Source organism: Diachasma alloeum, unplaced genomic scaffold (assembly GCF_001412515.2).
Source record: "Diachasma alloeum isolate Michigan unplaced genomic scaffold, Dall2.0 Dall_scaffold_00206, whole genome shotgun sequence".
Classification (NCBI taxonomy): Eukaryota; Metazoa; Arthropoda; class Insecta; order Hymenoptera; family Braconidae; genus Diachasma; species Diachasma alloeum.
In genome coordinates, this window is record NW_021680371.1 from 1,091,021 (window position 1) to 1,104,141 (window position 13,121).

At 39.8% G+C, this 13,121-nt stretch overlaps 1 protein-coding gene and 1 long non-coding RNA gene across 2 annotated transcripts; both read left to right on the forward strand.

Annotated features, from left to right (window-relative positions):
- Window positions 1–539: 539 nt before the first annotated feature.
- LOC107036202 lies at window positions 540–810 on the forward strand. The gene is made up of 2 exons (XR_001460777.1): window positions 540–608; window positions 727–810. It is a non-coding gene; the product is annotated as an uncharacterized LOC107036202 (long non-coding RNA).
- A 100-nt stretch (window positions 811–910) lies between these two features.
- LOC107036203 lies at window positions 911–12,140 on the forward strand. The gene is made up of 2 exons (XM_015253985.1): window positions 911–3,150; window positions 4,144–12,140. Exons 1-2 carry the CDS (start codon window positions 915–917, stop codon window positions 11,721–11,723), a joined length of 9,816 nt encoding a protein of 3,271 aa, XP_015109471.1. The 5' UTR covers window positions 911–914; the 3' UTR covers window positions 11,724–12,140.
- The last annotated feature ends 981 nt before the right edge of the window (window positions 12,141–13,121 follow it).

Consider the following 13,121-nt stretch of genomic DNA (forward strand, 5'->3'; position numbering starts at 1 on the left):
AAATTGATTTCCTAGAAAACTGAAAAAAGTTCTTGAATTCTTCGGAAAATTTCACAATTTTTTCGATAACCGTAAATCTTCAAAGATTTTTCTCGAATTATTTGGGAAACCGAAGAATTTTCATGAATTTTGTAGAGTTTAGAATTTATGTATGAAAATTTGAGAAGCAAGAATTGATCATTTTTGTGTATGATAAATATAAAAAAATAAAAATTTGGGAAGTGCAGAATACTTTGCGAGTTAAAAAAATTTAGAAATACTGTTTTTTTTCTCATGATCAACAATCAAAAAATTTGGATGTTTTGATATAAAGACAACTTCACATATGAAAAAATGAAAAATGTGATGCAGAAATTTTTTTTGGAATCTAAAGAATTTGAAAATCCCGGGGATTTTATTCAGCGACTACTTCACGTGACTCATTGACCAATCAAACAGCTACATCAATGAATAATTTGCAATTTCATACTCCAGAGCCTTGGCGCACTACCATCAGATTGGTTCCGCAAGGTAGTAATTCTACAAACCACCACCAGACGGCGAGAAATCGTTTTTGCGAATGGCGAATTGACACAGGGCATAACCAAACAACTTCCCTCAATTTCAAGGTCAGTATAACGAATAAAACAAAGGCACAATAAAATACGGTGTTCAGAATCATCCGGGAATCCCAATAATGATCACGTAACAAATAACAACATCATTTCAATCATTCAATCACCTCAGGGACACAAAGAGCAGGAGGGTTCAACCGGCCGCAGCAGGATACCGCTATTGGAATGTGAATAAAAAAAAATCATAAACATCCACGTGAGTATAAATATGCGTATAAATATTCGAAAATAATCTGACTCCAGTGAAGTTCGTTCATTCTGAAAAAAATATTCTGGATATTTAGAAAAAAAAAAAAGACAATGGAGTCTGACGTCAAGTACCCGATCTACAAGAAAGGAACAGTGGTGTATTCAGCAGACTGCAACGACTTCACTTGTCACATTTGTCCTGGAAAGCAACAAGATTCATTTGAAAATCACTTGAAAGATGAGAACCACGTCCAAAGGCTCGTGTTGTACATTCAGTTGTTCGCCAACGTTGGGCCACGAGTCTACTGCAGATTGTGTCCCAACCCAATCAAGTTCAGTGAGATAATCGAGCATGCAGTGGGCCATCAGTTAATGCCCTGGTATGTCCCTGACAATTGTCCAGAGATTCTCTTCAAGAATTTCATCTCCCATCGTGATCACCAGTATTTCTGCCACTTATGCAACATGAAACTGCCATTTTGGTTCCTGGTTGGGTGCCACAATGAAGAGAGTCATCACCAGGCTCTCAAAAGAGATAAGATTGATGAGTCACTCCTCAAAGATTTATCGCTGTCGATAGCCTATTACAAACTCACTACTAACAATTTCATTTTCATGAAGGCATCGAAGACTTTAGCCTGCAGTTTGTGTGCATGTGCTGTGGGAGCTTCTTACGAGGGTATTATAACGCACATAGAAGGAAAATCCCACGTAAAGAAGGAGCAGGAACATATAGAGGCTTTGAAGTCTGCAGAGATTTATCGACTGCCCCCCAGATTCACTGAAGACCCCGAAAATCCTGAAGATCTTTCAGATGAAGGTGAAGGAGAGGCCAGCGATCCTTCTAAGGACGAAGATACTCAGCTCATTGTATCGATCCGCACAGTTTGTAATAGTTTGATCGACAGTAAAGACATTGAATCACACCTGTTGATTCACAAGAGCGAAAAGGAGACGAGAAAGAGAAAGAGAAAGAGAAATCGTAAAAAGTCGAAGGATGTAAACACCCCTGATATTCTACAATCGATCAAAAGGGCAAAAAATTTTGGAACTGATGACGTGTCTGCAAATGATAATGAATCTGACCTCATGGACGTGGCAGAGGAAGTTGAGGAAATGTTAGAATGTTCGTTGACAAAGGAAGACATAAAATTTCCTGTCTCAACTACTCCTGTTCCAGAGCCAGAGAGAGAAAATGAAAAATCAGAAGAGAGTTTATTTATCAAAGAAGAACTATTGGAGGCTGCAGATGGATTGATGAACGGCCCACCAACATTACACAGTGATATTGATAATCATCAAGATTTCCCCGAGGAAATTTCTTATATTAGGGAGAAGGAATGTTTCTGGTGTAAAGTCTGTAAATCTGGAATACACAATTACAAGGATGTCTGGTCGCATTTGGGGGGGAAAAGGCACAAAAAGAACCAACAGGGCAAGGGGCATGCTTTAAGAAAAGGAATAATTCACTTGGAGGACGACGAGTACGAATGTTTCCTCTGCGAACGTAAAATCACTGGATTGATAGCTGTTGAACAACATGTAAATGAATCACTGCATCAGGATACAATAAAACTCCTGTTAGTGTCATCAGAGAGCTCTGCACTGCCTGACGAGACAATCAACTCGAGGGAAATTGGAAATGGACAGAATCAGCGAAGAGTTCTTCCAGTTGGAGTAACGCATCATTCGGGTAAACAATACTACTGCTGTATTTGCCAAGTCAAACTTACTGGGTCTGTTCAGACCATTCAACATCACATGAGAGGTTTTAGGCACATGAAAATCGTTGAAGAAATCTGCCAGGAAAACACGGATGTAATGAGTTCTAAGGGAACTAATTCTGAGCTGAGTTTTCCATCCTCTGCGTTATCACCATCGATATCAGCGGAAGAATTGCCTGGTGAAGTGAGACGTGAAGATACTCCTGAGGAAACAACTATTCGTTCTCTTCCAAAAGGGATAATCCACATCTATGGGAACTCTTACACCTGCATTCTCTGCTGTTGTAATATTTCTGGGCTTGATTTGGTTGAGGACCACGTGGAAAATATCCGGCATCAAGACAACATTCAGCAACTCCATGAGAAAAAGTTGGCTTCAGAGGGTAGCTCTGGCTCTTCTTCGACTTTACCAGCATCGTCAGGGGTAGCAGGACAGTCGGAGAATATCCCAAACACGAATGAGAAAAGGCTAGAGGGGCAACTAAATCTTCCAGACTATGTTTTTCAGTCCAATAACAATGGTTACGGATGTTCTCTGTGCGAGTGCAGCATGCCTTGTTGGAGATCGGTGGAACAGCACGTAGTAGGTCTACGACATCAAACCACTGTTCAGTTTTCTCAAGGTATGTCACTGTGAATTCAATGGCAGATGGTTTAGTAAGATAAGTGAATTTAACTAAAGCAGAATCGAGTTTTCGACACGTACAACAAAAATAATAGGGGAGAGTGGGGCAAAATGGAACAGTCGACAAACGACTGTTTGACGCAATTGAAGCAAAAAAAAATTTTTTGTAATTTTTTTAAGTCAAGTTTTGTTTATTAACTTTTTTACCTTCGAATGGAAGCCTTGTATTTGAGCGATTTTTTAAATTCTAGTTTTGATGGCAAATGGTCTAGAATGTTATGAAACATGAAGAAATGATGTTTTTAGGGTCATGACTGTACGTATGTGTGTAACAACTTGGGTTTTTGATGATCAATTTTTCGAAAATACAGATAAATGCGGTGAAATTTGTCGATAAAAGTCTGAAATTTTGGCTCATGGCAGCTATGATTAAACTTCACTTTGATGCGCTGTTTCAGCTCGATCGGTCCAGTAGTTCCGAAGATATAACAACTTCTTTAATTTTATTTTTTCCTCAATATCTCAAAACCTTCTGCACCGATTTTAATTTTTTTTTTCAAATATATATGAGGTATTCCATGCCAAATGAGTCAACGGCTAACCCTCACCCTCTTGAAAATTTATGGCGATTTTTTCTACGATTAGGGGACTTGAAAAACTATCTCTCAAATTTTTTCAGATTTTTTTAACAGCCCAGTTCGGAAATATGATTTTTTTCAAATTGTTCCGTTTTTTTACAATAACTTGAGTTCTACTCATCCTATTTCGATTTATTAGGGGGCAAAATTTTCCATTTTTCACCACCTATAAGAATGTTATATGTTCTTCGAAACTTTCGTATGTTTAAATAGAACAATTTCTTTCTCGGCAATTATCAACTTGCTATTGTGTTCAGTTCAAACAAGTCCTCTTGCGAACATATTTTTTTCTATCAAGTTAATCTACGTTAATCAAAAAACATCTGGGTAAAAAATAAACGACGAAATTTCAGATGGCCTGAGGACGGAGGCTCTGCCAGAGGGAATACATCACATAAAAGGCAGTTTGTACATGTGTTCATTATGTGAATGTAGATTCAGTCATGCTCGGGGCATTGGAGAACATATGGCAAGTCAACGACATCGTCAAGCACATTTTCAACTTAAGAATCGTTCACCTTCACGCACACCGTCACCAACATTTGATGAACCCGAGGTGCCAAATGGGAGGCAAAATCTTCCAGATGGAATAATCCACGTTTACGACAACTTATACGTTTGTTCTGTTTGCAAACTGCATCATGTACCTGGATGGAATTTCGTCAATAAACACGTGCAGGACCCTCAGCATGAAGCCAATCTGCTTCAATTTCCTGAAAGAATATCAAATCGTGAAACTCGGGCTTTCCCAAACGGCATAATACATCTCTACGAATATTTGTCCGCCTGTTTACTATGCAAATGTGAAATATCTGGGGATCCCGCTATCACCCAACACATAAAAGGTTCACGACATCAAAAAACAATCGAGTCTATCAATCTTGGAAAAAATGAGAAAAAGTTGAGTCAGAGAAGAGTGGAGATGATTGAGGGAATCACTAAGGTCCCAGGTACAGACTACATAAAATGCGAGATTTGCAACAATCAGAAATTACCTTCATTAAATGGAGCGATTGGCCATTTCTATGGGAAAAATCATCAAATGAATTTGGAGAAAAAGTTTGCGAATTTACCCAACGGAATCGTGAGTACAGAGATCGACAATTTATTCTGGTGCAGAACTTGTGATACTGCACTGAAAGGATTGATGAGTGTCAGCTCACATTCAAAGAGCGAAGAACATGGCCTTAAGCATGCGAATTCGTTCATGGAGGTAAGAAATGCTGAGAGTGATTCTCAGCAATCTGACTCATCAAATTACACACTAAGGAGTGGGGACAAAGTAAATATTGATGAAACGTCAGGAACGAATGAAGCGAGTGCTCTTCCAGTCGGCATAATCTATGTTCATGGTCAGATGTACGAATGCTCTGTTTGCAACTGCAGGATATCTGGAGTGAAGGTCATTCGAGATCATATAAACGGTTCTCATCATCAAAATCAAGTTCTCTATGGGCATCCTGGAGAGACCTCAACTAGGGTGACTTCGAATGGAGGAAATCCAGAGAAAAGTACATCATTAACATCTCCACCATCATCAGAAAAACGTTGTTGGAAAAACGTTGCTGGATTTTCTAATGAAGAGTTTAATTCAGGAAATGTGAGGAGCTCACGTTCAGGGGAAACTGTGCCTTCCTTATCATCAAAATCCCAAATGCTTGAGTCTATTAACCATCTTCCCAGAGGAATACTCCATATTCTTGAAGAAACGTATAAATGTTCTCTATGCAAGCACCAACTCGTCGGACTGAAGTCTGTAGAAAAGCACATTAAAACTTTATATCATCAAAGAAAAGTCCTTCCACTTCTTGCAGAACAATCCAATTCGCCAAGTTTCAACGTCATGCATACAGAGCAAATTGTCTTCTCTTCATCCACGTCATCAACACCTCCAAGGGCATCACGCTCACAGGAAGCAATGAGTGAAGAATTACCACAACAACCAGCTGGGGAATTTCTTCCACCAGGCAAAGAGGTATTCTTCACAGAATGTGAAATTTGTTACCAACAGATTTTCGGTGGTCTCGAAGCCATTACTGAGCACACCAACAGTCAAAGACACAGGGAGAGCAGAGATGCGCTGGTCCGTTCTCCCCAAATAGACAATCTCCAAGCAGAAAGTACTGAGCCCGAATTGAATACCACCAACGACACTAAATACTTCATCATCGAAAGTCAAAAAAACCCCGACGAAAGCATATTTTCAATATTGGAAATACCCAAAGCAACTCCGAAGAGCGAAGGAAAAGTGTTTTATTGGTGCAACATCTGTGAAATAAAAATCCCCAACACTTACACTCCAGATAAACATTTAAAATGTGTTCTTCACGCAGAGAATTTGAGGGAGAAATCTGAGGGGAGTGGAAAGGCCTTCAGTAAACCTGAGGAAAGCGATGAAACAGAGACATCATTTGCAGGAATTTTCCGTACAATAAATTGGATCATCTGTGTAATATGTGATAATCGAAAGTTTTCAAACAACAACGAGATGCTTGATCACGTAAGAGGATGGACTCATCGTTACCAATTATGGAATCTCTCAGGAGACCAATTGAATGCACTTTCTCTGGACGAAAGTCTGCCAGAGGGAATAGAGGCAATTCCTGGAGTCAAGTTCTTACTCTGCACAATATGCAACAGCCGAGTTCGTCCCAACTACGTCGATGCTCACGTCACCGGGAACATCCACCTGGGCAATGGAGAAAAAGTAATTTCGAGGATATCAACCCTTGAATTCAGATGTGATGTTTGCAGTTGCATTCTCAAAGGTCATAAAGACGTGATGAAACATCTAAAAGACGAAGATCATCTGAAAAATATGACACTTGAAGTATTGAACTCACCAGTTGGATTGAAAGACCACGAATTGCCAGAAGGGATTATAAGACTAGAGGGCGAGAATACGTTTTGGTGTATGATTTGCTCAAAAAGAATCAAACGACATTGGGCGACTGTCATGCATCATGCGACGAAAGAGGGACATAAAGACAAATTGAAGCAGCTTGAGGAGAGAATGGGGGTAAAGGGACCAGAGAAACCGTTGGAGTCACTCTCGTCAGGGGTAACAGTCACCAATACTGCTGAAGAAGAGAATTTAGCTCAACTTGAGAGCGAAGAATATGAGAGTGTTGATGACGACACAGCGTTAGGAATGCTCGAGCCATTAGAAGAAAAATGGAACACTCATCCAATGGATCTTTTAATCCCTCTGCACATGGATGATAATGAATTTTCTGAGGGACAAGTAAATTCTGTAACTTTAAATATCATGAGCTTGGAGACAAGTATTTCTCCTCCATCAACACCATCAGCTTCTCTTGGAGAAACATATGAGGGGATTGAAGAAGGCCCCTATGGAATCATCTGTACAATATGCAATAATAAAAAGATACGTCATCGTACAGGCGTACCAGGTCACGTTCAGGATCAAACTCATATTTTCAACTCAAGTAAAGTCAAAGCTCATCTGCCAGAAGGAATTGAAGCCCTTCCTCATAAGGCATTCTTATTATGCACAATATGTAACTGCGAGATTCAGCCTGAAGAGGTCCAAGAACACGTTTTAAGTGCTGATCACTTGGAAAAAGGGCCGAGAATAATTTCTCGACTCGAAGAGCACAAGTTCAAATGTGAAATTTGCAATTGCCTTCTGCATGGTTACGAAAGAACAGTGAAGCATTTGAGTAACGAACATCATCTAAATAATAATGCCTCCGAAGGAGTGAATAATTCGGTTGGGGAATTACCACCGGTGCATGGATTACTAGAAGGAATTGGAAAAGGTGAAAATTTTGAGGAATTGTGTAGTTCTCCTCCATCAACACCATCAGCTTCTCTTGGAGAAACATATGAGGGGATTGAAGAAGGTCCCTATGGAATCATCTGTACAATATGCAATAATAAAAAGATACGTCATCGTACAGGCGTACCAGGTCACGTTCAGGGTCAAACTCATATTTTCAACTCAAGTAAGCTCAAAGCTCATCTGCCAGAAGGAATTGAAGCCCTTCCTCATAAGGCATTCCTATTTTGCACAATATGTAACTGCAAAGTTCAGCTTCAAGAAGTCCAAGAACACGGTTTGAGTGCTGATCACATGGAAAAAGGGCCGAGAGTAATTTCTCGAATCGAGGAGCACAAGTTCAAATGTGAAAGTTGCAATTGCCTTCTGCATGGCTATAAAAACACAGTGAAACATTTGACGAATGAACATCATTTAAATAATAACACCTCCGAAAGAGCAAATAATTTACTTGAGGACATCTTGCCACAGTTGCTTGAATTATTAAAAGGAATTGTGAGAACTGAAAATTTAGAGGAATTTTGGTGCACTGTCTGTTCTGTGAATGTTGTTGGCAATCTCATACATGCAACTGTCCATGCTGGCAGTGAAGAGCACCAACAGAGAATCAAAGAATTGAGAGAAGAGAAAGTTAACGACGAACATATGTCACCTGAATCTCCGATAAATGACGTTCAATCGAAAACTGAAGAGTGTTACGATTCTGAAGAAGAATCTGCATCCACATCAATCTTCGAAGCATCGGAATCTTTTGATAAGGTTCACCTAAAAATGGAATGTGATTGGGCGACTCAGGTAATGTCTGAAGAATCAAAAGATGAAGACTCCAAAATTATCAGCTCAGAACTGGTCCCCGAAGGGTCTGACGACGATTCTGAACGGACAGATGAGCAATCATTGCCGATTGATGAAAATATTGGATTGAAATCCAATTCACACGAGAGTCCTGCCACTTCAGAAAATCTACCAGATGGCATTGAACGATGTTACACTAAAAAAAGAACGCAGTCTTTCTTAATTTGTACGATATGTATCTGCAGACTTTCCAAAAACATCAGAGTAGAGCAGCACGTCGCAAGTGTCGATCACCGAGCCAACGGTGAAAAAGTGATTGTTCGAATCGACATAGACCGTTTCAACTGTGAAATTTGTAATTGCACTCTCCTCCGTCCAACGAAGCTATTCCAACATTTGAGAGGTGCAGAGCATCGTGAAAATAAAGCACTCAAGCAGCCAAGTACCTCTGCTGAAGCGGAAAAATTGTATCCATTACCAGAGGGAATTGTCAGACTCGAAAATGACGACAGATTTTGGTGTCAATTGTGTTCAACTACTGTGCCTGGGACTTTGCTACACGTCAATTTACATATCTCTAAGAAAAGTCACCAAAAGAAGGTAGAAAAAACAGTAAAAAAAGAGCTTAACAAAGAGCCACTAACGAAAAAACCGAAGGAAGTGTCAGAATCAGCAGCAGCCCAGGTCTCTGAGAGAAGTACAACAGCTCATCGTTTGATATCGACTTTTCAGCTGGACAACCAAGAGGATCCTGTGTCCCCCCGATCCTCTGTTGAATCAGAAGACAACAGGAAAATTCTCCCTCAAAGTGTCAGGAACGTTCCCTGCGAGATCTGCAACTGCATGATACCTGGAGGCAACTGGAACGTCAATGCCCACAGGAACAGCAAAGAACACCTGGAGAACGAGGCGAAAGTCAATGCTGCAGAGGAAAGCCCTGACAATACAGATGATGAAGAAATATTTTCACCTCCAACACCTCAAGAATTCTCCCTCAGCGACATTCCCCCGGACATGATGTTGGAGTATCACTACGTAGGGGATATAATCGACTGCATCGAGTGCAAAGTCTGTGAAATGAAAATTCGAGCGACTCGACACACTCCAGCAACCTTGGAGTACCTCCAGCACTCAATGTCTCAGGAGCACAAAGACAACGAAATTGTGTTCATCGACAGCTGGAAATTATCGAGGACAAGTTACGCGGCTAAAGCTGCAGCTCCGCAGAGTAAAACTCAGAAGGATATACAATTCATGCAGAGACCGAAAAAGAAAATCCCGTGTCGTATGTGTGGGGAAAACTTCGAGGAGCAGAAGAAACTCCACAGTCACATGACGACACATTTCTGGAAACGATTCCTCAAGGCTTCTCCGATGAGTTCTGGAAAATCTACCGAAGAGCTTTCTAAACAGAACGAAGATGAGTTAAAACCAACAGAATTGCAGGAAGAAGAAGAAGATCTTGAATTCGGAGTGGAACAACTGCCAGATTCACCGAAAGATGACGAAAATCTTGAGTTCGATGTGAGAAATCTAGGTGATTCACCAGAGGAAACACAGAAGTCTCCTCCGCGTTTCAGGCAAAAACCCCTGGACATTGAATTGGACAAGGAACTAAACATCTACGAAATAGATCAGCAGCGAATTGAAGACATGAAGCTGGGGGTTCTGCTCTCCTTCGCCATCGACAAGGACAACATCTACTGTCTGGTGTGTCGAAAAAGCGTTAAAAATTCTCTGCAGAATTTCTACGAGCATTTGAGCTCAGTTGATCATCTGGATTACCTCCAAGAGATGATAGAGGATCACAAGAAGTTCAGGGATTATCCAGATCAGTTCAGTGATTTAGCTCTTGCTCACGAGTACATGCAGGAAGTCTCAGAAGAGAATGTCCAGTGTCACGCATGTGGAGTTTCCGTCCCTAATGACGCTCTCAAATTAAGTAATCACATTCAGAATTCGTCGCATGCGGAGAGATGGTCATCCCTGGGATCGAAGGCCGCGGAAATTTTCAAAGCTCTTCACTCGAGGATGGAGTCAAATTTCTACAATGCTCGTAAATACTGGTGTGCCATCTGCCCGGAGAGCTCGATCGTTGAGATTGAATTTCGAGAGCATCTCAAGAAGAAAAAACATGTAAAAAAAGCTAAATTGTTTGAAAACGAAACATTGATCTTTGACTATTGCGCTGTTTGTGCGACTCTCTGGTACGGATTTTTGAAGACCTTCGCCTACCACTCGACTTGCAAAATGCATAGGGACCTGGCCTCTAGCCACTATTATCTGTTGAATAAACTCCCGCAGTTTGCGGAGAAGCTTCTGTACGCTGCTGAGGATAAGATCCAAGAGATTCTCGCTAGAGTTGACTCTCGCAGGATTGATGAAAAGAAGAAGGAGGATCAAGTGGTTAGAAATTTGGAGAAGATTGCCAAGCAAAAATACCCCAGTGCAAAGGCTTATCCCTTTGGCTCCAGAATTTCCGGCCTGGGGGGGAGGAATAGTGACCTTGATATCTTCCTCGATTGCAGTACGAAGAAGTGTCAGGTGTACGCTGGGGAAAACTCCAGCTATAGGCAAATTTTGGTTCGTTTGAAGAACATAAAAAGTTGTCTGGAAGAAGATCTCCAGAATTGGTACATCAGTGGTGATATCCAGGACTGCAGAATTCCCATCATCAAGGTGACTCACAGATCCACTGAAATTGAGTGCGACATCTCTTTCACCAACGGTCTAACTGTGGAGAACACGAAAATCATCAGTGCTTACTGTGAAAACTGTCTGGACTGTCGTAAATTGATTATCTTTGTGAAAAATTGGATGGGACACTGTGACCTCACTGGACTCAATGGAGTCAACAGCTACGGGATTGCTTGGTTGGTGATCTATTTTCTTCAAGTGACGTCAATTCTACCGACGATAGCTGAGTTGATAGATAGAAGTCAGGACTCGAGGATTATTGCGGGATGGGAGACTGGAGTCTCCACGGATTTTCAGCCTCGCACAACTGACAACACCTTCAGGGAACTTCTGAAGCAGTTCTTCACATTCTACGCAGATTTCGATTATCGAAATTACGTTATCTGCCCGTTGCTGGGGAAACCCGTTGAGAAGAAACTCTTTTTAAAGCCAAATGAATTACCGTCCGATATGAAACTTTATCTCGATTACCTCAATGAGGTTGATGAGCCTGAGCCTTTCAGGGTTGACTCTATTATGTGTCTGCAGGATCCTTTTGATCTTTCACATAATATCAGTAAAGCTGTTAAGAAGTTTACGGTGGGCAAACTGAAGACATTCTGCTCTCTCAGTGCACAAATTCTTGATAATAACTCGTGAATTGGAGATTTTTTTTTTTTCGTTACCATTACTTTCTCCTCAGGGAATTAAGAGGAGAGGGAAGAAAACTGAACATTTATTATTATCAATCTAGAAAATGTACAAAAATGTATAGACAAGTTCGCCCTCGAATATTTAATTTAGTTCATAAAAGTTGATTTTTCCGTTTTAAAGAATGAGTTAAATGATAATTTGATTTGTTAGGTAATAAGGATTTATTAGTTAGTTTTTAATAAGGTAACTTTTATTTGAGTATTTTATTACATTCTGAATAGTCAAAGTTCATTGTCGAACATAAAGGTTCGTGATCATTTTCAGCTCTCTTTCCTTGGAGATTCTGGGAAACTACTAGATATAAAATTTTCTATGTACACGCATTTGAATACTATGACGAATAAAATGCAGGTATTTCTCCAATTGTTTTATTTTGCAATTCTTCTCAATAAATTATTTCCGTGTAATGTTCAACGACCCACGAAATGCATAATGAGAATATATTTTCACGAGCCGGAATGAAATATACTTTCATGTCCCTTCAGTAACTGAGGGCAGTGATAAAAAATCACAATTTTAATAGAAATACCGCACAAAATTGAGATAATTTGGTGGAAAAATTCTATCGGTACATTTATGTTTCATCAGTTGATAGTTTCATAAATATCAATACTTTAGACGAGTGACTATCAAAATTTCCGCTGCGAAAAACCTCGAGACAAAATTTAAAAAAAGTTTTTTCCGCTGCAAAAATCAACAAAAATCTTCGAGAAATATGAAAATTCCAAAAGTCGAATAGAGAAAAAAAAATTTAGGTAATTACAGAAGATCACAAAACGTTCCACTTTGGCCGTTTGTTGCCTATTTGAAGAATGAGAATAAGAAAGAAAGCCAAGGGATTAGCTGAATAATTAAATTTTTCTGCGATGCTCATTGAACATTTCGTAACATTAAATTTCTACCATCACATCATTCCAAAGTTCTTTGGGAACGTTTGGCCTCAAAAATTCACAGAATATATATATCTGGATGGAGAACTCGTGAAATTTGCTCCTTTTCGGGAGAAAAGAGGGTGAGAAAGAAATTGCATTTACGATTTTCTCGATTAAAATGCAAAAAAAAGATTTGACATTGCAACTTCAGAGACCCTCTCCCCTTCATTGACAAACTACAGACGCCCCCCCCCCCAACATTTGGATTATATGGCCTCACAGTTATTTTTGTTAATTAATTATTATTATTGTATTATTATTTTTAATAAATTCAGTAGCGAAATGGTAAAACGGTTTAAGTCGACTCATCTCCCAATTGAGTTTTTGAGGAATATTTCCGAATCTAAGGGAGCTAGCAAAATTTTTGTAATTACATTTGTTGTAGCTCTCAATGGGCTCTACAAAAAAGGTT